Source organism: Ranitomeya variabilis, chromosome 8, assembly GCF_051348905.1.
Source record: "Ranitomeya variabilis isolate aRanVar5 chromosome 8, aRanVar5.hap1, whole genome shotgun sequence".
Taxonomy (NCBI): domain Eukaryota; kingdom Metazoa; phylum Chordata; class Amphibia; order Anura; family Dendrobatidae; genus Ranitomeya; species Ranitomeya variabilis.
The window spans coordinates 68731938-68758204 of record NC_135239.1 but is presented as its reverse complement, the minus strand read 5'-3'; the positions used below and the strand labels follow the sequence as shown (position 1 = coordinate 68758204).

The following is a 26267-nucleotide window of genomic DNA, read 5'->3' as shown; positions in this document are numbered from 1 at the left end:
TGCTTTTCTTCCTGGGTGCCCTTCCTCCTGGGTGCTCTAAGCTGCTCCTCCTGGGTGCCCTTCCTCCTGGGTGCTCGGTGCTGCTCCTCCTGGATGCTCGGTGCTGCTCCTCCTCGGTGCCCTTCTTCCTGGGTGCTCTGTGCTGCTCCTTCTGGGTTTTCAGTGCTGATCGTCCTGAGTGCCCTTCCTCCTGGGTGCTCTTCTTCCTGGGTGCCCTTGCTCCTGGATGCTCAGTGCGGATCGTCCTGGGTACCCTTCCTCCTGGGTGCTCTTCCTCTTGGGTGCCCTTCCTCCTGGGTGCTCGGTACTGATCCTCCTGGGAGCCCTTCCTCCTTGGTGCTCGGTACTGCTCCTCCTGGGTGCCCTTCCTCCTGGGTGCTCGGTACTGCTCCTCCTGGGTGCTCGGTGCTGCTCCTCCTGGGTGCTTGTTACTGCTCCTCCTGGGTGCCCTTCCTCCTGGGTGCTCGGTGCTGCTCCTCCTGGGTGCCCTTCCTCCTTGGTGCTTGGTACTGCTCCTCCTGGGTACCCCCTTCCTCCCGGGTGCTCGGTGCTGCTCCTCCTGGGTGCCCTTCCTCCTGGGACCTCGGTACTGATCCTCCTGGGTGCCCTTCCTCCTGGGTGCCCTTCCTCCTGGGTGCACGGTGGTGCTGCTCCTCCTCTGTGCTCGGTGCTTTCCTCTGGCTATGCACGGTGCTGCTCCTCCTGGGTCCTCTTCCTCCTGGGTGCCCTTCCTCCTGGGTGCACGGTGGTGCTCCTCCTGGGTGCTCGGTGCTGCTCCTCCTGGGTGCTCCTCCTGGGTGCTCGGTACTGATCCTCCTGGGTGCCCTTCCTCCTGGGTGCTCGGTACTGATCCTCCTGGGTGCCCTTCCTCCTGGGTGCTCGGTACTGATCCTCCTGGGTGCCCTTCCTCCTGGGTGCTCGGTGCTGCTCCTCCTGGGTGCTCGGTACTGCTCCTCCTGGGTGCTCTTCCTCCTCGGTGCTGCTCCTCCTGGGTGCCCTTCCTCCTGGGTGCTCGGTGCTGCTCCTCCTGGGTGCTCCTCCTGGGTGCTCGGTACTGATCCTCCTGGGTGCCCTTCCTCCTGGGTGCTCGGTACTGATCCTCCTGGGTGCCCTTCCTCCTGGGTGCTCGGTACTGATCCTCCTGGGTGCCCTTCCTCCTGGGTGCTCGGTGCTGCTCCTCCTGGGTGCTCGGTACTGCTCCTCCTGGGTGCTCTTCCTCCTCGGTGCTGCTCCTCCTGGGTGCCCTTCCTCCTGGGTGCACGGTGGTGCTCCTCCTGGGTGCACGGTGCTGCTCCTCCTGGGTCCTCTTCCTCCTGGGTGCCCTTCCTCCTGGGTGCTCGGTACTGATCCTCCTGGGTGCCCTTCCTCCTGGGTGCACGGTGCTGCTCCTCCTGGGTGCTCGGTACGGCTCCTCCTGGGTGCCCTTCCTCCTGGGTGCACGGTGGTGCTGCTCCTCCTCTGTGCTCGGTGCTTTCCTCTGGCTATGCACGGTTCTGCTCCTCCTGGGTCCTCTTCCTCCTGGGTGCCCTTCCTCCTGGGTGCACGGTGCTGCTCCTCCTGGGTGCTCGGTGGTGCTCCTCCTGGGTGCTCTTCCTCCTCGGTGCTGCTCCTCCTGGGTGCCCTTCCTCCTGGGTGCACGGTGGTGCTGCTCCTCCTCTGTGCTCGGTGCTTTCCTCTGGCTATGCACGGTGCTGCTCCTCCTGGGTCCTCTTCCTCCTGGGTGCCCTTCCTCCTGGGTGCACGGTGGTGCTCCTCCTGGGTGCACGGTGCTGCTCCTCCTGGGTCCTCTTCCTCCTGGGTGCCCTTCCTCCTGGGTGCACGGTGCTGCTCCTCCTGGGTGCTCGGTGGTGCTCCTCCTGGGTGCTCTTCCTCCTCGGTGCTGCTCCTCCTGGGTGCCCTTCCTCCTGGGTGCACGGTGGTGCTGCTCCTCCTCTGTGCTCGGTGCTTTCCTCTGGCTATGCACGGTGCTGCTCCTCCTGGGTCCTCTTCCTCCTGGGTGCCCTTCCTCCTGGGTGCACGGTGGTGCTCCTCCTGGGTGCACGGTGCTGCTCCTCCTGGGTGCCCTTCCTCCTGGGTGCACGGTGCTGCTCCTCCTGGGTGCTCGGTGGTGCTCCTCCTGGGTGCTCTTCCTCCTCGGTGCTGCTCCTCCTGGGTGCCCTTCCTCCTGGGTGCACGGTGGTGCTGCTCCTCCTCTGTGCTCGGTGCTTTCCTCTGGCTATGCACGGTGCTGCTCCTCCTGGGTCCTCTTCCTCCTGGGTGCCCTTCCTCCTGGGTGCACGGTGCTGCTCCTCCTGGGTCCTCTTCCTCCTGGGTGCCCTTCCTCCTGGGTGCACGGTGCTGCTCCTCCTGGGTGCTCGGTGGTGCTCCTCCTGGGTGCTCTTCCTCCTCGGTGCTGCTCCTCCTGGGTGCCCTTCCTCCTGGGTGCACGGTGGTGCTGCTCCTCCTCTGTGCTCGGTGCTTTCCTCTGGCTATGCACGGTGCTGCTCCTCCTGGGTCCTCTTCCTCCTGGGTGCCCTTCCTCCTGGGTGCACGGTGCTGCTCCTCCTGGGTCCTCTTCCTCCTGGGTGCCCTTCCTCCTGGGTGCACGGTGCTGCTCCTCCTGGGTGCTCGGTGGTGCTCCTCCTGGGTGCTCTTCCTCCTCGGTGCTGCTCCTCCTGGGTGCCCTTCCTCCTGGGTGCACGGTGGTGCTGCTCCTCCTCTGTGCTCGGTGCTTTCCTCTGGCTATCGCTGCCTTACTACTTTCACATTCTCCACCTCTGAACCCCAATGATTGACAGCTGGAAGGGAGGGGAGTGACCCGTGCAGCAGCCAATCACAAGCTGCTGTGGGCGTGGCTTCGTGCCTCCCGCAGCCAGTGAGCGCGCAGGGGGGGCGGGCCGTCGGTCTCCATTCTGTGCTGTGTGTCAGCTCTAGAGGAGAGAGGAGAGACACGGAGGAGGGCGGAGGAGCGGAGACTGAGCCCCAAACAAAAGCAGGACACCGAGCTGCGAGGAAGTTCCCTGCTCCGGTCCACACCCAGCCTCCGGGAGCGCGGCCGCGAGGGAGCCCAGAGCCTCCTCTGCCTGGATCCTATTCTTCCTGGTCTGCTGGACTTGTCCGGATCTGGACGGATTCCTGCGCCCCGGGATTTACAGGAGGGAGCCACAACAAAGGCAGGAGAGAGGGAAGAACAATAAGAGTTCCCTGTGCGCTGCAGGGTGCACGGAGGGTGCTGCAGAGCGGGGCTTGCTCCTGGAGATGGATGATCAGCCCAGGCTAATGCACAGCCACCCGGGGGTGGGGATGCCCGGCCACCCCAGCCTGTCCCAGCACATGCAGGATGGCACCGGGGCCAGCGAGGGGGAGGGGGGCAGGAAGCAGGACATCGGGGATATATTACAGCAGATCATGACCATCACGGACCAGAGTCTGGACGAAGCACAGGCCAGGTGAGCCCCCTGCGACATGCATGTGTGTGTGTGCTAGGACAGCCCCCCACACCTGGGGACAAATGGCCCAACTCGGGGCTCACACATCAGCAGGCTGCGAGATCTGTCGTTTCCCTAAACTTTTCTGGCGTCTTGTTGTTGTGTGCCAGACACTAATGCATGGGGCCACACTCACAGCCAGCGACCAGAAGTGACAGAGCAGGCGCAGTCCTGTCCCCAGCCTCACACTTTCTCAGAGATTCTTCTTTTTTTTGTTTTGCTATTTCGATCATGACCTGAAAGTCTGCACATTGATACTTGGCATTCTGCAGTCCTGGCCCCCCAGAGCTGATCTGGAGCATCCCACCTCTGGAGCATCCCACCTACAGGCACATAGCGCCCTAATGACCTAGAGTAAGCGCTGCCATATGTCATGTGTGTGTGCTCACCTGCTGGGGACTGGAGGGACACTTACCCTATATTGCAGGAGTTTACCTGAAAAATCAGCTCGGATGTACAATGTCTGGGGCGTCAGAAAGTTTAGTGCGCCAGTAGTCGGACCACCGAGGTCAAGGGTACTGCCAGGCCTGTGTGTAGTGTGCCATCAGAGCTAGTGTCACCCCATGTGATGTACTGTACAGGGCGTTATAGGGGGTGCTACAATCCCCAATACTTAGGGTCTCACTTTGCCAGGTCACATTTTATACATATCACAAAGTGATGGTTAAACTTCCCGGCTGTGCCTCTATACCCGGTTTTATGCAATAATGGGTATGTTTAAATGTTTGTTTTTTTTTGATCTTCCAACAAGCATTCTTTTTTTGTTTGTGTTTTTTTTTTTTTTTTTTTTTTTTTGCCAGAACTTGATGTAAAAAATGGCACCATACATTAATATAGGACCTGGGATGAACCCCATTTTTTGGGGGATGATCTACATAAACTGCAGTGTTTCCCCTACAGACTCCCATGTTATTGACACGCATTGATCAGAGTTCTTGTAATACCTGGGTCTTTTGATAGCCATTTTCATATCTGCCGTTATGGTGGTGCAGGTATATACTGTATCTCTTCACTAATTCTCTTTTATTCCATTGCTGGGCCTAGCTCAGGTGCTGTCATTCTCTTCCCCGGCCCATCAATATCCTGTTTATTTCTTATTTATATTACTCAGTTATTCTCAGAATAGAAGAGAACATGCAGATATGTATATACTTATTTTTTAAATATAGTATTAGTGTGTAATTGATGGTTATATAGCCTGGTACGGTGTAATGTTGGCCATAGCCAAAGGATATTGTTGTTGTTACTACCTGAAAGATATTGTAAATATTTATTACTTCCTCTGATACATAGAATCGACTGCTCACTGCTACATAGCGACTAATCAGTATCACATCAATAGAAAAATAAAATATACTCCTAATTAATCAAGGTGCTGGGCATTATCTGAAGTTTAGAAGAAATATAGTAACTTTTTTATTTATTTTTTACCAGCTGCTTTTTACAGGCAGATTGCAACAGGCAAAGCCTATGCTGCGGCCTGTGATGCTACGACGTATGCTGACTGCTCCTTCATTTTTCATCCCAGTGACTGCTGGTTGTGGACTATGTTGTCACTGGCAGCTAAGTTAATTCCCTCACTTGCTCTTGTGTTATTTGTTAGGTCTGAGCCGAGGTTGAAATGACACTAACATGAGCGCGGTATCACCCTGTGCGGGAGCCATTAGGCTACATGGAATGCAGATTTTGCTGGGAAATGTATTTTCTTATGGCAATGTGCTGGCTGACATTGGAAATAGATACATGGGTTAATCAGTATTTTTCTCTTTTTATGTATTTAGAGGCTGACTGACATTTATACGTGTAGTATATTCTGTATTGCACAGTACGGGTCGCTTTCTAGACAGTATTTGTCATTTCTATTGCAAGGCAGTTGGCAATTATTGTCATCTTTTGTAATATAATATCTGAGAATAAAATTAGATTTTCCGAGTATTATATTATTTAGAACAATCCCAAGAGCTGTAACTGTAAGACATGTATAACACATGACATATACTGTACTTGCACTAGTTATAATTAATATACCGTATGTACACTTAGGAGAACGTTCTATCCTGCTAAGGCGAGATACAGTCTATTAATATGTAGGTTGTGAGCTTATCAAATATACACCAGTGTGTACATCCAGATCGGCTCCGGGGTCCACGTTATCATCATATAGAACATAATGTATAATGTAAAAAAGTGGTTACAGTGGGAACTATCATGATTTTGTATTTTTAAACTGTGTTGATCATTGTCAACATAAACGTAATACATACTGAAAAATATTCAGGTGGTAAATCTAGGCCCCCTGTTATTTATATTCCTTCTATATTAGCTGTTTTGGGGGGGCTGTCTTTCGTGTCGGGGGGGAAAACAAATATGTAAATGTTGTGAATGCATGAATCGCAGTCTGTTGTAGAGTAGTTTTTCTGAGGCTGCAAGCTTCATGGCCGACCATGATGTGTATAAAATACCATTACTAATTTGTGTTGGTAGTGAATTGGAACTGAAGTGTGTTTAATGGTATTTTTCAGTATTTGTGCCCCTTTGAAATGTAACAGAACATCACGTAATCTTCCCAATACTATCACTCTTTGTTTTATAGAGGGTTGAGCGTGCAGGAGTCTATGGGGCCCCTGGTACTATAATGTATACAGTGCTTAGCACTGCTGTAGGACTCCACATACGTCAGAACGCCTCATCTATCACACTTGACATGACGGCACCGATAGTGATGATTGCCTGTCAGTAAACAGAAGTGTATTTTTATAAAATCTAAGTGCATTATTATCATAATATAAAAATACTGGTGGGTTGGAGCTGACGCTATAAGCGAGGCACCGTAGAAATTATTTTTTTAATAACCGATCCACTGTAGGACAGGTCGTCGGACTCGTACACGTGCTTCTTCTAATGTTTGGGAGGAGAGCTGTTGTATTTGCATAGTAGTTTATTAGCGTCATGTTTTGTATTTGTGCGAACTCCTTTAGTGTTTACTAGTTTATGGGCTATGGTGAATAGGGGACATAATGGATTTACAGCTGAAGCCGTGTGCCATTGTCATGTGATGCATTGAATTTACCTCTGCACAGTGCTAGTGCCAGGGGTGACACATGGAGAATTGTGAACCCTGGGCGAATGGAAGTGCAGATCAAATCCTGCAGGAGGATTACAAGCAGGATACCTGGAGACAGGTGCACCATCCCTATGTGCTTTAATGATGTGCATATTATAGCTGCCTTCAGATGGCTCTGCTATTTTGCTTGTAAGCCTGGATCCCTGTGTATATGTTCCTCTATGATTGTATGGGATGTAAACCTTTGCTATTCTGAGATCTGTTCTTGTGATCACTTCTGGGGGACCCCCAATGATCAGCCTTTACTGATAAGGTGACTGGACTGAGGCTGCAGCTTCCAGCCTCTTAAGGAAACCATAAAATGAACACGTATGTCTGGTCTTCCATACAGTTCTATCTTCGTAGATCTCTTTGCAGTCTCTACTCTTGCTTATATAGAGGGGTCCTCAACCCCATTCTGTTATTTTATCCATGTGATCCAAGGCCAAGTTTACACTGGTCAGAGGTTCAGCAACTAGCCTGTACTAAAACAAAAAAAATGCATTTTACTTTTAAGAAATTTTGCTAAAACGGTCTCCAAGATTCTGTGATGACAGTGGCCTATGTAACACGTTTCCTGCTCCCTTAAACACGCCGGAGTAGGGTGTATCCTATACAAATGCGATCAGTCGCATCAGATTCAAGGTCACAAACTGCAGTTATGAAGACCCCTTTAAATGTTAATTTTAGGGCATCATGTATTTAGTTGTACTATTAAATTTCTAGTAAACATAGGAAGTATATTATTTGTATACAAATAAGCGCTGGGTTACACCTATCTGTCTATCTGAAGTCGCATGGTGTGACTTTTTGTCTAATACCAGTCGTGACTTTTTCACCCCCCGCCGTTGCTTGCAGTTCTCCACTTGAACTGCAAGCTCTCAGACCAAACGTGTTAGTATGGAGGGCTCAAGCCTTGTATCCGTGTACTGTAGTAGATCCTGCCGGCTTCTCTGATAAATCTTCCACTCACAAAGTTGCTTTATTTGATCTTGCACAAGTACAATGTGAGTGCTTTAATTTTCAGGTAAGTACGTTGTAACCTTTCCACGCTAGAAGTGGCTTATTGTTCTTGGTTTATGTGGCCCATTACTTTCTTTTATAAATATTGACTTGTGGTTTTCCTTGTACTTATTGAGAAGGTCACGGTGGTGAACCTGTCTCCTCAAGGAACCTGCCCAGCTGGGACAAACTTATACTTTCTTTATGCAAATTTCTCGGATTCTCTAGTGGTCCCATAATGTCGGCCAACATTTAAGTTGTTAAATCGGATGTGTCTGTGTATAATGAAAAGCCTAACACCCAACCCTACATTCCTGGTAACTCCTAGATGCTTGTGGTTGTAGAACCTTCATGTTAAGGCGGCCATACACCAAAGCAAGGGAGAAGGACAACCCTTGAAATAGTGTGTGCAACCATCTTCTCATTGGGATACATTGATTATCTAGTAGCCGCCATACTTGATGCTGCTGGTCAACCCCACTATTACAGTCTCACACCCACAGCCGTCTTAATATATACCTGCATATTTTGTGTTCTTATCCTTTTTTGTTTTGAGACCTAATCTGTTTATCGTGTTTTTTTTTTTGTTTTGTTTTTTTTTAAGCTGGTCATATATCTCCCCCCTCTGTCACACTCCCATTGGGGTTAAAGGATAAAACCTTGATTTTGTTTTGTTACAGAGAGAAAATCGCCAGCGATCACCAGTTGCCAAACCTCCCCTATATCTCCGCCTTGTTGACTCCCCAAGGGTAGGAAGTCAGATATTGGTGTTAACTTTGGTCACCCTTTAAGTTTCACACATTGAACGATGTTGGGTTTTAAGGTTGTGTTGTACAATATTTGCTGTCCTATATGTATAGTACTTCTCCAGCACACATTATGTGACATATTTCACCACGTAACATTATTTCCAGTACCAATATGTGTCTTCATCCCTTATAAAACAATGCAATATCTTGGTAAATGAGTTTGCCAATCAGATGGGTTTCTTTTCTAACCTTTTACATTGGTTTTTATCCATGACCCCAGTTGGAGGTGACTCTTATTATAGAAAATCTATTGGCTGGTTTTCAGGAGACTGCTGCTAAATTCTCATTGAACACATAAAATATTCATGTGACATGGGAAGTCATAGTGTTCAGAAATAATAATACAAATATAGTAAGTACATTAGGAAAGGGTTCAGTTTTTCCATTGGAAGCTCCCAGGAGTAGAGCCCACTATACAATTTTTCATTAACCTTAACATTATTATTACTTTTGTGCTCGGCTGTACAGTGCTTTGGGAATGCCCTATAAATAATCCTATTCTTAGTCTGCACATAAAGTGTATGCTGGCTGACCCATTTTTTTTTTTTGCATACTTTGGTGGGTCAACTATTTGGCAAGGCTTCCCCCTCTGATAAGTCCTGGCATGTACAGAAAATTATATCATAGACTAGATGGTGGCCCGATTCTAACGCATCGGGTATTCTAGAATATTTATGTCCACGTAGTATATTGCACAGCCCACGTAGTATATTGCACAGCCCACGTAGTATATTGCACAGCCCACGTAGTATATTGCACAGCCCACGTAGGATATTGCACAGCCCACGTAGGATATTGCACAGCCCACGTAGGATATTGCACAGCCCACGTAGGATATTGCACAGCCCACGTAGGATATTGCACAGCCCACGTAGGATATTGCACAGCCCACGTAGGATATTGCACAGCCCACGTAGGATATTGCACAGCCCACGTAGGATATTGCACAGCCCACGTAGGATATTGCACAGCCCACGTAGGATATTGCACAGCCCACGTAGGATATTGCACAGCCCACGTAGGATATTGCACAGCCCACGTAGGATATTGCACAGCCCACGTAGGATATTGCACAGCCCACGTAGGATATTGCACAGCCCACGTAGGATATTGCACAGCCCACGTAGGATATTGCACAGCCCACGTAGGATATTGCACAGCCCACGTAGGATATTGCACAGCCCACGTAGGATATTGCACAGCCCACGTAGGATATTGCACAGCCCACGTAGGATATTGCACAGCCCACGTAGTATACAGCACAGAGCCACGTAGTATACAGCACAGAGCCACGTAGTATATTGCCCAGCTATGTATGTCACAGGATAAAAAATAAACATATACTCACCTTCCGAGGGGCCCCTTGTAGTTCTGTCGCCTGTGTTCGGTGCAGGCGGCAGCTTCCGGTCCCAGGGTGTGATGACGTCGCGGTCACATGACCGTGACGTCACGGCTGGTCCTTCTGGCGCAGGGCCTGCGATGACGTAGCGGTCACATGACCGTGACGTCACGGCAGGTCCTTCTCGCGCCGGGCCTGCGATGACGTCGCGGTCACATGACCTTGACGTCATGGCAGGTCCTTCTCGCGCAGGGCCTGTGATGACGTCGCGGTCACATGACCGTGACGTCATGGAAGGTCCTTCTGGCATACCATCCTTGGCACCGGAACATCGCGAGGAGCGGGAAAGGCGCCAGAAGGTGAGTATATAATGATTTTTTATTTTTTTAACATTAGATGTTTTTACTATTGACCCCTGACGAAGCCACTTGTAGGTGGCGACACGCGTTGGGCTGTTGCACAGCCCCAACCAGGACTTTGTCTGCTTGCACACCCGCTCTGCACATCGCATCTGGGTTTCATTGGTTACCTTGCCTTTGTATGCTCAGTTTGTTTGGTCTATGTGCAGCTGTGCCATCTTTTTTCAGTGTCATGAAGGCTTTGGGATTGTGATTACTTCACACTATTTACAGCCTTCCAGCCTATATACATCAGTTTTTACTGATTGTGAGGTGTGCCCACCCCTCAGGACTTAGTGTACTTCGCTACTTTTTTGCTTGGTTGTTTCTATGCGGACACTTTGTGTACTAATAGGGCTCTGTTACCTCAAGTTTGTTATAGTACATTTTGACATCATTATTATACACTTGTGTGAGGGGCAGAGCTGTCTATGTAGGCATGGGGGGTATTAACCACCTTTGTCCATGAGAGTATTTGGCATTTATTGTTCAGTCCTGTGTGTGGGTTGTAGCCTTATTATGGGCCTTTTGTATAAAGTATATGTTTTTAAATGTTTTTAACTGTCTGTATTTTTGCTACTTGTATATGGTGTCTTAATAAAGTTGTGTCTTTACTAGTGCCTTATCCATATGTGTGGTGATCCCCTTCTATGAGACCGTTTCTGTTTTTTTGCTTTATATTATTGGTTCGTATGTAGGTCTCGGTGTGATCCCACTGACCGTGGTGCCCCCTCATAGCTTTTTTAATACTGTTTTTACTATTGACGCCGCATAGGCAGCATCAATAGTAAAAACTTGGTCACACAGGGTTAATAGCGGCGGTAACGGAGTGAGTTACCCGCGGCATAACGCGGTCCGTTACCGCTGGCATTAACCCTGTGTGAGCGGTGACTGCGGGGAGTATGGAGCGGGCATTGACTGCAGGGGAGTAGGGAGGGACTAATAGGACTGTGGCCGTCGCTGATTGGTCGCGGCAGCCATGACAGGCAGCTGGCGAGACCAATCAGCGAATGAATAACCGTGAAGGAAGTTGCCGACAGACAGAAGGACTGAAGTGACCCTTAGACAATTATATAGTAGATGCTTGATTACTGGGGTCCTACAGCAGACACTCTCCATTGTGGTCCGTGGAAGTTACAAAAATATCCATCTTCCTAACTTGTACAATATTGCTTTTCTGCCACATGTGCATGTGCTGTATTTCTGAAAACTTAATTTGAATGAGTGTGACAGACATAGGATATGTTCACACAATGCTAACAGTAGAAAGTTGGGGTACACCATGTTGTACTCTTACAAAATAAGGAGCTGTGCTATCTAGAGCTGGTGTTGGCTATGCATACAGCTGAGACCCTGCTGCATCTACCCGGATTTTAGTCAAAGGGGTTTCCTCGACTTCTATTGAAGATTCGGGAATGTGGCACTCACCATCCATTAAACACTTTTATTATATATCTCCATTACAAATACATGAGTGTGGAGCTAGCAGGGTGCTTGAAGACAACGGCTGTTTTGCTATGTAACAAGCGCTTCTTCAGGTCTCATACATGAACCGTAGACGCGCTTATTCCATCATGAAACAGCCGTCTTCATGCATCCCATTAGCTCCAAGGCTATGTTTTTTTAACAGTGATTTAGAATACATTTTTTTTTTATGGGTGGTGAGTGCCACTTTCCTAGATCATATGAGCTATTCGCATTTCTATTTACGAGTAGAGCCCCAACGGATCCACTAGCCAGAGGATAAGACCTGCAAATTAAAAAGTCCTTTATTTTGTGACTGTGCCAACCTTGTTTTATTTTTTTTCTTGGGCCATCAATATCACAGTCCATGCTATCGTGTCAAAATGAATAGCTGAGTTGCAGTTCTCGGAGCTGTGCTGTTGCGGCTCTGTTTATATCTGGCCTCCACTGTAGCTAAAAGCAGCTGATCAGTGGAGTTGTCGGTTTTCGGACCCCCACCTATCTGATATTAATTTTGCCCATTTCAATGGTCCATTTAGACAAGCCAATAATAAACATGTATAGGTCACTTCTAAACATGACGGCAGTCACTGGACGAATGAGCAAAATGTTTGTCATGTGTGATGATTTCATACCGTACTAGCATAAGAATCAGTGTTATTGACAAAACATCGCCCATGTGAACAGGTAACATGCTGCCAATGATCATGATGTTCTGTCCAAGTTGACTATCCATTGACCTGTTTAAAGGGATCATAAGTGATCGGGCATCAATTTCATAAGCCTTCGACAACTCTTTAAGTCTGAACGTGGCTTTTCAGGCCCTCAGATGCTGTGGTTAATACTTATCATGACAACTGTGGATTTACAGGGAAGGGGCAGCCTCTGTCAGCCAATTAATGCCCCCACAGTTCGATGGCAGGATGCCAGTGAGTTGCCATGGCAGCCTGGGGCATAACAATGGCTAGAGGCAGGACGTTTCATCTAGAATGATCAAAGGATTCCGGGGCACAGTCCCATAGTGGGCCTAAAGAAAATAAAGTCACAGTATAAAAAAATAAACATCCGAAGTGTAAAAGCAAAACATTTTTTCCCGTTATGATTTTTAATTAATAATGTGGTAGTTCATGATAAATGTAACGTTTTTATGCCACATGGTGAACATCTTAAAATGTTCTTTATCTTCCACCTCCCAGAACCAAAGATACAAAAGCTATCAAAAAATGTGCCTCAAAATGATACAATGTAATCTACAATTTGACTTGCAAAAATAGAGAGAACTCTGTGTTATGGCTCGTGAACAAAATATTTTGAAGTGGGGGAGGGGGGTTTGCAAAAGCTATTAAAAAAAAAAAAAATCTTATACATGATGACAATTGCAAAGTGCTGTGTATAATCTCTAGGCCAAGATCCCACAATGCGTATTTTTTTTTTACAACTGTATGTTTTGTTGCACAATAAGAAAATGCAGTGTATCACAGTTCCAGGCGTGTGGTGTTGTGTTTTTTTTTTTTTTTTTTTTTTTTTTTTAATTATTATTATTTTTTTAAACCAAAAACTAACCTGCGGGGTCAATATTTGTCTTTCAGTAAATATGCTTTTTTTTTTTTTTTTTTCCGGAATTTCTCCAGACTGCAGTGAGATGGGAAAAAATCCACTGATAAAATTGCATATGCATTTTTATTGCCTCTCCGCAGTGAAACCGCTTGAAATCCGCACATGACTTTATTAAGGCTATGTGCACGCGTTGCGGATTCCATTGCGGATTTTTCTTCTGAATCCGCAGGTAAAGCGCCCTGCCTTTTACCTGTGGATTTTGTGCGGATTTCACCTGCGTTTTTACACCTTCGGATTCCTATTAAGGAATAGGTGTAAAGCGCTGCGGAATCCGTACAAAGAATTGACATGCTGCTGAAAATCAACCGTAGCAATTCTGCGCAGAATTTTCCGCAGCATGTGCACAGCGGATTTAGTTTTCCATAGCTTTACATGCTACTGTAAAATGCATGGAAAACAGCTGCAGATCTGCAACATCTGCACATACCCTAATAAAGTTTTATCAAAGCTAAGCAACAGGAAGTATCCAAAACAGCGCAGTTTTAGTTAAAATGGAACAGAAAGGAAAATTGCAGCTTAAAAAAAAAAACACAGTAGAAAAAGCAAGTAACATGTTTGGAAAATGTATAATTTTGATCTTGCCACCCATGTGCACAGAGAAAGATATACATGCTCTAGCAGGCATATATTCTCAGACACCTGATGAAGGTTATATTAGCCGAAACGCATTGTTTGCCATGTTTTATGGTTGGTAGCGTTGGTATTTTCTCACTACAGCTCCAACAAAAAAACATTTTTAACTGTTATATATATCTCAAATAAAAAAAATATTTTTTTTTATCCATGATGATACTCTGTTGATTCTTCTTGGAATTTCCTTCATCTAAACAGAAGCGCCTTCCAAGATCCTCCATCCACACATTCTCTAATTTGATCTTACCTTGGGAACCAAACCTTGGGCCACGTACAATATTTGGTCAGTATTTTACATCAACCAGGAGTGGGTGATAAATCAGGAGTGGTGACGTGTTTTTATTATACTTTTCTTCTGATTGTTCCTCTCCTGGTTGTGACTTACAAATACTGATGTCAATTACTGAACGTGAAAATGTGACCTTAAGATGCTATTGAACTGCCTTTTTTTTCCCCTTTATATAGGCTTGCCAGAAAAACAGTGTAGGCTCAAAACCCTTCTGTTCTATAAAAAAAAAAAAATAAATAAATAAAATATCTGCAGCAAAATTCCTCAAATAAAATGGGAAAACCGCAGTAACCAGAGAAATAACCCAAATTTAGTCCAATAGTGAAACACTGGCACTTCCTAATCAATTGATTACCCAAATATGGACTAACACATAACCAGAAGCCGCAAGAAGAGATCCAATTAAATATTAAAATCCACAATTGTATTGATAATTTAAAGACACATAATTGTCACATGTAGCAAGAACGAACAAGAGCGCCCTAACCAGGAGGGACACCTGGTCCAAATCAGTGCTACACAGTAATGAAAAATACGGGACTATATTTAAAGCAAGTACATCTCAATATCCCAAATAAACAGATGAATATACCGCAGCATAATAATAAAAGAGCACAGGTTATATATCAGGCAAGTGTGAGTCACACTATATCCAGTCTAGTGACAGTGTATGGATAATAGCATTGCTGATCTATGTAAAGAAAGCCATATTTATCCCTAATGCGTGCATATTACTAATAAAGAGAAAACCGCATACTGTATATTACCCGATTAGTGCAGTACACTGCAGACCCGGTGACGAGATCGACGTCCCTCCTCACCCCGACGCACGTTTCGCATCCGCTTCTTCCGTAACCAGAGAAGATTGTTATTGTGCAGTGTGGTACGAACACCTGCAGGAAAAAAAAGCATCATTTTGCGTTACGTGTGAACATGGCCTTAGTGTTTGCACTCTCTGATATTTCCTACCTCTGGAGCAGTCTGAGATCCTACAAACCCTTGATGTTCCAATTATTCAGGTTTGGCATTTTTGCGGTGCGGTATTATTTATTGCCAAAGTAACAGACCTTTGTATTTAGGACACCGTGTAAAATCTTTCCTCTTCTAACATTTCGGTAGATACTGTGTGCCACATAGTGATCTGCAGGTTCCCACTCTTCCTTGTCTTGTTAGGCTCGTTAACCCTGCATCTCCTGCATCCACAGCTCTCTAATTTATGTGCAGTTTGTCTTGTGGAGGTCTAATGGAAATGTGTGAGGTGCTAATAACCACTGTGTGATTAATGAGGATTCCTCTCTGTGTGAGATTTCCCCCTGGTATCATCTGCCAATGTCCCGGGGCACACCGCATTGGAAATCGGAAGCACTCTCCAATCTGTATAACTTTCCCTTTTCTGCAGAATCCATCTGTCTTGGAGTGATTTTCTTTCTCCCTTCTTTATTTCTTAGCTGGTGAATGAGGGATTAAGTACAAAATACAGCACTTTCTACATTATTTAATGACACACCCCTTACTATCTTGATACTAAGGGTCCCTTTCCACTTGCGAGGAAAACGGACGAGTGCAATCCGATAAAAAATCGGATTGCACTCGGACCAATGTTATTTAATAGGTGTCTTTTCATTTGCGATTTTTTTTTTTTCTCAGCCGAAATCGGACTGAGAAAAATCTGGATCGGCTGAGAAAAAAATCGCAGCATGCTGCGTATTGCTGCGATTCTCGGACGAGACTCGCCAATGCAAGTCAATGGGTGCGAGAAAAAAATCGCACAGCACTCGCACCATGCGAGTTCTGTCCGATTTTTACGCACCGGTGTCCTTTGAGAAGCCGGCAATTCAGCGCGGTGTACAGTAAAATCACACTGACAGGTTAGAATAGAGTAGATATATACACATAGAATAGGTATATATACATATATGTATATGTATATGTGTATATATATATATATATATAATGTCGCAGCACTCACCTGGATGGGACCCGTAGAAGCGCTACTTATCAGCGTGAAACGGCCGTCGTCCCGCCTCACATGCTCCTCACCTTGTCACTCCCCCGTGCCGTGAAGCTGTAACTTTCCATGTCGTAATAAAGAAGACATCTGACCTGGGTGCTGGTGAGTGCTGCGTCATCTTTTCTCTGGTTTTGCTACTCAAGATTGTGTGTTTTCTGAACGCTAGCACCTCCGTTGTAAGACGTCTGTGATTTTCCTGTGCCTCATACACCCCTTGTATCCTCTGTTGGAGAGTTGTGCCACTTTCTTTTTTCTTTGGACTTGGCTGATATATATATATATTTATTTAATGCAGCGCTAGATAGCATAAAAGCTGCTAATTCAATTGCCAGCTTTTGCTCTCTCCTTCACAAACCCGACAGGATATGAGACATGGTTTACATACAGTAAACCATCTCATATCCCTTCTTTTATTACATATTCCTCTTCACTAATGTAAGAAGTGTCTGTGGGTCAAATTTGGGGGCTCTAGCTATGAAATTAAAGGGTTAAATCGTGGAAAAAATTGGTGTGGGCTCCCGTGCAATTTTCTCCGCCAGAGCGGTAAAGCCGGTGACTGAGGGCAGATATTAATAGCCTAGAGAGGGTCCATGGTTATTGGCCCCCCTGGCTACAAACATCTGCCCCCAGCCACCCCAGAAAAGGCACATCTGGAAGATGTGCCTATTCTGGCACTTGGCCACTCTCTTCCCACTCCCGTGTAGCGGTGGGATATGGGGTAATGAAGGGTTAATGTCACCTTGCTATTGTAAGGTGACATTAAGCCAGGTTAATAATGGAGAGGCGTCAATTATGACACCTATCCATTATTAATCCAATTGTATGAAATGGTTAAAAAAAACACACACACATTATTACAAAGTATTTTAATGAAATAAACACACAGGTTGTTGTAATATTTTATTGCTCTCTCAATCCACCTGAAGACCATCGTTCTGTAACAAATTAAAAATAATAAACCAACAATATACATACCTTCCGTAGATCTGTGACGTCCCACGATGTAAATCCATCTGAAGGGGTTAAAATATTTTACAGGCAGGAGCTCTGCTATAATGCAGCTGTGCTGGTGCCTGTAAACCCCGGGGAATGAAGGTAATGTAGGTCAATGACCTATAGTTACCTTCAGTCACGGTGATGCGCCCTCTGCTGGGTGTCCTCATGAACTGCAGCCTGGGAACTTTTTCCCACGCTCGACATCATATGAGGACATCCAGCAGGGGGCGCATCACCGCGACTGAAGGTAACTATAGGTCATTGACCTACATTACCTTCATTCCCCAGGGTTTACAGGCACCAGCACAGCTGCATTATAGCAGAGCTCCTGCCTGTAAAATATTTTAACCCCTTCAGATGGATTTACATCGTGGGACGTCACAGATCTACGGAAGGTATGTATAAAAATAAACCAACAATAATTTGTTACAGAACGATGGTCTTCAGGTGGATTGAGAGAGCAATAAAATATTACAACAACCTGTGTGTTTATTTCATTAAAATACTTTGCAATATTGTGTGTGTGGTTTTTTTAAACATTTCATACAATTGGATTAATAATGGATAGGTATCATAATTGACGCCTCTCCATTATTAATCTGGCTTAATGTCACCTTACAATAGCAAGGTGGCATTAACCCTTCATTACCCCATATCCCACCGCTACACGGGAGTGGGAAGAGAGTGGCCAAGTGCCAGAATAGGCGCATCTTCCAGATGTGCCTTTTCTGGGGTGGCTGGGGGCAGATGTTTGTAGCCAGGGGGGGCCAATAACCATGGACCCTCTCCTGGCTATTAATATCTGCCCTCAGTCACTGGCTTTCCCACTCTGGCGGAGAAAATTGCACGGGAGCCCACGCCAATTTTTTCCGCCATTTAACCCTTTAATTTCATAGCTAGAGCCCCCAAATTTAACACACAGACACTTCTTACATTAGTGAAGAGGAATATGTAATAAAAGAAGGGATATGAGATGGTTTACTGTATGTAAACCATGTCTCATATCCTGTCGGGTTTGTGAAGGAGAGAGCAAAAGCTGGCAATTGAATTAGCAGCTTTAATGCTATCTTCGCTGCTTTAAATATAAATATACATATATAGGTGTCTCACTGATATATATATATATATATATAATGTATATGTGTATATGTACACATTCTATGTGTATATATCTATTCTATTCTAACCTGTCAGTGTGATTTTACTGTACACAGCACTGATTTGCCGGCTTTTCAAAGGACACCGGTGCGTAAAAATCGGACAGCAATATGGATGTCATACGGATGTTGCGATTAAAAAATCGCATGACACTCGCATGATTTTCCTCCGTTTTTTCGGTCCGTTAATCGGACCGTTTTGTCTCTCGCAAGTGGAAAGGGACCCTAGAAAAAAAAAACAACAACAAAACCCTTGACCCTCACATGTATAGTTTGAGTGCAGTAGGTATGCCTAACCACCATCATTTCACTTGTCATAATGCCAAATAATATTTGTACTGATAGAGAGGTTGCTTGATAAAACCTTTATATTGTCTTCATTATCTTACTGCCTCTGTATAGTGACGCAAAATGATTTGCTTGTTCGTTTTTTGTTTTTTTTCTTCATTCTCAAGTGTTTCATGTTATGAGACCAGAATTGTGAATTGAGGTTCTATAGAAGATATAGAACATTTGTGAGTAGGGTTGAGCGACCTTTACTTTTATAGGATCGGGTCGGGTTTCACGAAACCCGACTTTTTCAAAAGTCGGGTCGAGTGAAATCGGCCGATCCTATAAAAAAGTCGGGGTCGGCCGAAACTCGAAACCCAATGCAGTGCATTGGGTTTCCAATGGTTCCCAGGGTCTGAAGGAGCGGAAACTCTCCTTCAGGCCCTGGGATCCATATTTAAGTGTAAAATAAAGAATTAAAATAAAAAATATCGCTATACTTATCCTCTGACGGGCCCTGGTACTAACCGGGAACCTTCCTTCCTTAGAATCAGCCTTCCAGGACCTTGCGGTGACGTCGCGGCTTGTGATTGGTGCGCGGCCGCCCATGTGACTGCTCGCGCGACCAATCACAAGCCGCGACGTCACCGAAGGTCCTGGAAGGGCTGATTCTTAGGAAGGAAGGCTGCCGAAAAGAAGCAGGGCATGTCCGAGAGTGAGTATATACCTAAGGCCGGAGACACACTGGTGCGAGAGACGGCCGAGTCTCGCTGGTTAAAAGCAAGCTGTGGCACCTGCACTCCGGAGCGGAGCGTGCAGCTGCATAGCAATACATGGAGCCGCACGCTCCGCTCCGGAGTGCAGGTGCCACAGCTTGCTTTTAACCAGCGAGACTCGGCCGTCTCTCGCACCAGTGTGTCTCCGGCCTAATAGGAATATACTCACCCTCGGCTTCGTTCCGGCAGCCTTCCTTCCTAAGAATCAGCCCTTCCAGGACCTTCGGTGACGTCACGGCTTGTGATTGGTCGCGCGAGCGGTCACATGGGCGGCCGCGCACCAATCCCAAGCCGCGACGTCACCACGACGTCACCGCAAGGTCCTGGAAAGCTGATTCTAAGGAAGGAAGGTTCCCGGTTAGTACCAGGGCCCGTCAGAGGATAAGTATAGCGATATTTTTTATTTTAATTCTTTATTTTACACTTAAATCTGAATTCCGATACCAATTCCCGATATCTTAAACATATCGGGAATCGGTATCGGAGTTCCGATTCCAGATTCAGAAGATCGCCGACTAAATGGCCGACCCCACACAGGGGTTGGGTCGGGTTTCATGAAACCCGACTTTGCCAAAAGTCGGCGACTTCTGAAAATTGCCGACCCGTTTCGCTCAACCCTATTTGTGAGTCCTCATTCAATAGTATAGCAAATATTTCAGGTGTTGAATGCACCTAAAACCAATTGCTTGGTCTGTCTGAAGATTTTATTTATTTTTTATTTACGGTATTTATTTTACTTACGGTATTTATTTAGCGCCATTAAGATATGACTTTATTAGTGTTGCATTATTATAGGCAGACGTTCACTTTTCTGGATTCATCGCTGCAGCGATTCCACCATTTCTTTAGATGGTCCGACGCTTAGTTATGTTCTAGGTGGCCACAATGTAGCGCTAGTGGCGGGAGACAAGGGGCCGCCTATTTGACTCCTTAATGGGCTTTAGGATGGGGCATCCCTTATTGGGTTTCTTATATTAATGGGCAGTGAGGACCTGTGTCGTGATTGTTTATCCACATCCACTACTGCAACAAGTCTGTGAAAAATTAAGGGGGAGTCTAGGACTTGGGTTTAGGAAAAAAAAAATAATCGGTCCTTGGTCCTTTTTTCTCTCCATAACAGAAATGGACAGAATTGCCTGCTCAGCCAATCACTTTCTAAAGGGTTTGTATATTGATGACTTATCCTCAGGCCAGGGTCACAGGATCAAAGATTCTCTCGTCCGAGAGTAATTAGTCAATTATGCTAATGACACTCCTATGAAACTCTGATCCAAGTTTTCTCAGAGTGCCAACCCAACGTAGTGTGATCCGATTTTCTCAGCCGCGAGAATCGTATCAAACTGCGAGGAGCAGCTGAAGAACAAAATCTCTCCATCTTCTCTATTCTGTGAGTCTACAGAAATCGGACTGCACTCAGATGTCGTCCGAGTGCAGTTCGATATTTTCTATGAACCTACAGACTTGATTGAGTGTCTTCCAACTTCAGAACTTTGCACAACTTTATTTTTTTTCACAGACCTATTTCTGTCAGTGGAAAAATTCGATCATCAGCACTGCTCCATTGAATACATTTTTTCCCATGTTCTATCCGATAAAAAAAAATCCGATGGCATTTGTCCAATGTGACCCTGGCCTTTATGATAGGTGGTCAATATTGGATCGGTGGGGCACACCCACCATGGATCAGCTACGTGCAGCTTCGGCAGAAGATACACACAGTGTACTGAGTCAGAACAACATGGCTCTAAACACACTGTAGCGGTCTCTGCTTGGAGATGAGTGAACCCGAACTTTAAAGTTAAGGGTTCGTACCGGACGGTTCGTACCGACGCGTTTCAGAGTCAAACATACCTGGCTGATACATGCTACTCGATCCACAGGCAGTATGTATCAACTACCAAGATCACTAGACGTCCTGTCCAACCACTTTTCTCTTTGCTAAGAAGCCTCCAAACTTTTATGCATTCCTCTTCCACATGTTAATTCATCTTTGAAATAAGGGTTATGAGAACATGGCACATTATACAGAAGTAGGGAGATGACAAATGTATATAATTCAATGATTTTCAGAGTTTTTTTCAACTCCAAGACAACTTGCCATAATTTGTGATGTGTTGAATGCACAAAAGTGGCAAGAGGCATCACCATCTGGGTTAAAGCCTAAGAAATGGACCTCTGCTACTGCAGGCTGAGCGTCTGCTGCAAAACTCGACAGTAGCATAACATAATCATGAATATCATTTTGTATCTTCAGCTCCGTCTATCGCTTTTACGTAGCAGACTGTAACATGTATGTCATTCATAGAAAGTAGTATGTAAACATTTTTTATTTATTTTTTTTTTGTGTGAATGTGTAAAGTGGTTGAAAATCTGCTGATGGTAAGCATCTTTAAAGCTCTGTGGAAATGAGTCCTGTTAGGAAGAAAAAAAAAATTCTTGCTTCCATGTAAAATCTAGTTTCATTTCAAAGCCACCACAGAAAAGTGCCGAGTGATTTTATTCTATTCTTCCACACACACATTTAAGAAGGAAAACTATCATTTTCTCTCAAATTGCAGCTGGGCTTTTTAGCTCTGGGGGGGATGAAAAAAAAGAAAAAAACTTAATACATGCAGATGTAAATAGAAAAGAAAAACTGGAATTTGTAAAACGCACCAGTTAATAGCCACGTTAACAGATACCTGCTGTATCTTATCATGCATTGATTTGCAATAAACCCTGCAACTGTTCTCCTCTCTACTCTGGAGTCTGTGAGCACTGCAGTCACTTGGTGTTACACCATGGGCAAGATTAAGGCTATGTGCACACGATCAGGAATTTTCGCGTTTTTTCGCAATAAAAACGCTTGGATATGCATCCTATCATTTAGAATGCATTCCGCAATTTTTGTGCACATGATGCATTTTTTTCCGCAAAAAAAAACCGCATTGTGGGATAAGAAGCATCATGTTCATTCTTTTTGCGGATTTCCCATTGTTTTGGAGTGTCAGGGAAAAAAATCCACAGCGAAACGTGTCAAATCCGCCCAAAAACCGCGAAAAAAACGCATGCAGAATTCCTGCGGAAAACCTCAGGTTTATGTCAGGAAAATTCTGCATGCATTCTGGACGTGTGCACATACCATAAGGCTATGTGCACACGTCAGGATTTTCTGCAGAATTTTCCTGAACGAAACCGGACTTTTTCTGCAGGAAATACGCATGTGGTTTTTTTTTTACCGGAGCTTTCCCAATGCAATTAAATAGCGGTAAATACGCGAAAAATCCGCAAAATGAATGAACATGCTGCATTTTTTACAGCGATGCGCTTTTTTCACAGAAAAAAACGCAACATATGCACAAAAATTGCAGAATGCGTTATACATGATGGGATGCATATGTATGCGTTTGTTTAAGCGTTTTTATAGCGAAAAAAACCTCAAAATCCTGAACGTGTGCACACAGCCCAAAAATAAAAATTCCTTTTTTTTATATAGCATAATGACCCCAGAAAAAAAAAATATTAGGCCTCTAAGGCTCTAGAAGTGTCGAAGAAATATATCTATTGTTAAAAATATATATATTTAAATATATAAAATGAGATGCCCCATGCCAAGAAGAGGCGCAGTAGCACAAAATTTTAGCACACCCTGTCAATAATCTGGTATGTATGTTCACATTGGATGATCCATACAATAACCAATTGTGTGGAGTTCTGACTAAGAGGTAACTAGAGTGTATGAAATAAGGTAATGAATATGGTATAAAAATAAGTTTTACCTATATCCTAATTATGAATTATATCCACCATGGAAATAGTACTACGTCCCTTCCTTTTTTTTTTTTCTGTGCAGTCAGCCACCATGTTGAATTGTACCAGCACAAACAGTCACTTCAATTTTTATAGAATTGGCCACATCTGTAAAAATAGTTGAGTCCAAAAATTTGCATTTTTTTCATTAAAGAAACTTTTTCTAATCTGGGAATAAAAATCTGTTTAACGCTTTTTTTTACAATAGGGTAATGACCTTTTTATGTAATATTTAGGCCACAGTCACACATTCAGTATTTGGTGAGTTTTTACCTCAGTATGTGTAAGCCAAAACCAGCTGAGGAGAAATCAGATGAAAAGTATAATAGAAACATATGCACCACTTCTGTATTTATCACCCACTGCTGATTTTGGCTCTTAAATACTGAGGTAAAATACTGACCGAATAGTGAACATGTGAAGGACTAGTCTACTACTGAACCACCTCTTATTAGTGGCCCCAAGGTGCAGCTTAAAATTAAAAAAAAAGTATTCTTATTACCCAGATTAGCGCCGTCCCTCTAACCTTGATTGCTGCAGCTACTTAACGGCCACTGATCACCTACAGCCTTAGGCTACTTTCACACTAGCGTTAACTGCAATACGTCGCAAATGCGTCGTTTTTGCGAAACGCCGCATCCAGCAAAAGTTTTTGCTGGATACGTTTTTTCGTCATAGAGTAACATTAGCGACGCATTTGCGACGCATTTGCGACGCATTGCCAAACGGTGAATCCGTTTTGCGACGCTTGGGCGTATGGTAGCGGACCGTCGGGAGAAAAAAACGCTACATGTAACGTTTTTTGCTCCCGACGGTCCGCTTTTTCCGACCGCGCATGCGCGGCCGGAACTCCGCCCCCACCTCCCCGCACTTCCCCGCACCTCACAATGGGGCAGCGGATGCGTGGGAAAAATGCATCCGCTGCCCCCGTTGTGCGGCGGGGACAACGCTAGCGTCGGGGACCTCGGCCCGACGCACGGCGACGGGCCGAGCCCGACGCTAGTGTGAAAGTAGCCTTAGCGATTACATCCGAGTGGCAGAAATGCTGTACTCGCGGCTGAGTGAAGGAGTGCTGCCGGCCGGAGGTAAAGGAAGTGTAATCTTTTGTTTGTTTTATTTTTCTTTTTTTTTACATTTATACAGCGCATAGAGGCTATTGATAAGGGGATATCCATTAGTGAACAACTTTAGCTTGGTAATTATTCATGTGTATGTAACAAATTAAAATGTATCCCCCTTCCCCATAGTCAAATTTTAAATAAAAAGACTAAAAATCATTTTATGCATTTTTTTTATGTCAACACGGGATACCGTAATTTGAAAAATCTACAAAAATATGGTGTCACTTCTGTTTCCCCCTTTATATTTTATTCTAGAGTGGGGGGGTGGATGGGGAATGGATGGTTTGATAAATGGAAACCAACTTGAAATATTGCTATGCTCTCTCTCTGGGTGACAGAGGCTTCCTTAATTGAACGACGCAATGCATCTTCCAAGAGTTTCCCATCTCATTGTGTGAGATGGACCAGTGTTGCATATTCCCCTTTTATTATTATTGTCCTATTCAGTGACCGTAAGGCCGGGGCTACATGGTGGTGTCACACGGCACGGGCATCTCATCTAATGGTTTCCTATGCTGTCACATTGCGACCTACTGTGACTTTCCTAAATATTTTCTGTCACAAGTCGCACACTTGCGCAAGTTCCATGTGATTTCTCTTCGACATGGACTTTTTTTTTTTTTTACAGTAAAATCACAGCTGTAAAACTAGGCAAATCGCAGATGATTTTTGGTTGCGCGACTAGTCTGAGAACTGCTGACGTGTGACGGCACTAGGGAATACGACTAGCTGTGACGAAATCGTTCTGATCCCAGGTTTCTGGTCTCGAGTGCTGATTGCAGTATGAAAGAAAAGATCTGATCGGTCACTGAGGGCGGCTCCTACACGTTATACTATGAGTCGTGGTATACTAGGCCTCAAGGTTAATATCTTCATCGCACATGGAAACCAATCAGAACTCAGCTTTCATATTTTTGAAGAACTCTGGTAAATGAAAGCTGCACTGTTAATGGATGGCATGTGCCACAGACAGTTTTGATAAATGTGCGCCACCTATTCCACCACACTGTGTGTGTTTTGTATATATTCTGGTGGTGTCGGCACTCACGGTCCAGGGGCTCTCGTGTGGTGGAACGATACGTGGTGCCCGATGCCCAATCACCTCTGATGTCACTGTCTCCACGTGGGTACCGATTGAACATGAGGAGGAAGCCTGGGATCATCTGGAGCCCCGTCTTCCACTTCATGCTCAATGGCTACGTAGGTGGAGATAGTGACGCCAGGCCAGCAGTGATTGGGCGTCGGGCACCACGTAACATTCCACCACACGAGAGCCCCTGGACCACTAGTGCTGACACCCCCCAGAATGGGCCAGCACGAGAGGGGTGTATGGACTTTATTATTTTACCAGGGCCAAATATTTTGTTCAAGAAGGGGTTAACTCCTTTAAAGCCTCCTTACACCATGTTATCACTTCATAATGTCATGAATTACCTTTTTGAACAGCTGCCGAGTTGTATCCATAACAGAGCAGTAAAGTAAATGGTTAATATTCTGTAGCACATATTTTTTTTTTTTCCTCCCCTATTCGTCGGTCAGGTAGCCTTTTAATACCGCGGTGTTTTAGAGAAGTGTTTTAGACTCCTTATCACACAAGAAATAATTTTCTGCTTGCACCTAATATAGGAATCTGCCTCTTCAATCTGACACTGATAGACAGAGAAAACGACTCCACGGAGCAGCGTTCATGTCATCCTGGGATCAGCTGCCTCCTGAATAACGCTTTGTTTTCTGGTGCATATGGTAACGCTGACTGAAGTCGGCCTTGTGGAGTTCACATTCCTAAAGGAAAATTCTTCAGCTGATCGCATGTAACAGCAATAAACACACTAAATTGTAAAATAACTTTTTTTTTTAAATTTATTTTTAACTGATTAGTCGGTTGATATGATCTCCTGGTTGAAGTATGGGGAAAAAATCCCAAATTATATGGTCTATGACCATGAGCTACTTCTATAGTGTGGCCTATTGCACTACTTATCTTTTCCTGATCCTGTGTTTCAGATTGGCTACTTAACCCAGAGCT

At 45.1% G+C, this 26267-nt stretch overlaps 1 protein-coding gene across 6 annotated transcripts in view; it reads left to right on the top strand.

Annotated features, from left to right (window-relative positions):
* The first annotated feature begins 2881 nt into the window (after window positions 1-2881).
* The window catches only part of PBX1 (PBX homeobox 1), a 147136-nt gene continuing 123750 nt past the window's right edge, over window positions 2882-26267 (top strand). For 2 of the 6 annotated variants that reach the window (XM_077276168.1, XM_077276170.1), the window contains exons 1-2: window positions 3090-3428; window positions 8253-8321. In XM_077276168.1, the coding sequence (XP_077132283.1) occupies window positions 3238-3428; window positions 8253-8321 (260 nt within the window). In that variant the 5' untranslated portion in view covers window positions 3090-3237. Of the gene's footprint in view, window positions 3429-8252; window positions 8322-26267 lie in introns of all 6 variants that reach the window. The other 4 variants (XM_077276165.1, XM_077276171.1, XM_077276167.1 and 1 more) reach the window with 4 other exon arrangements.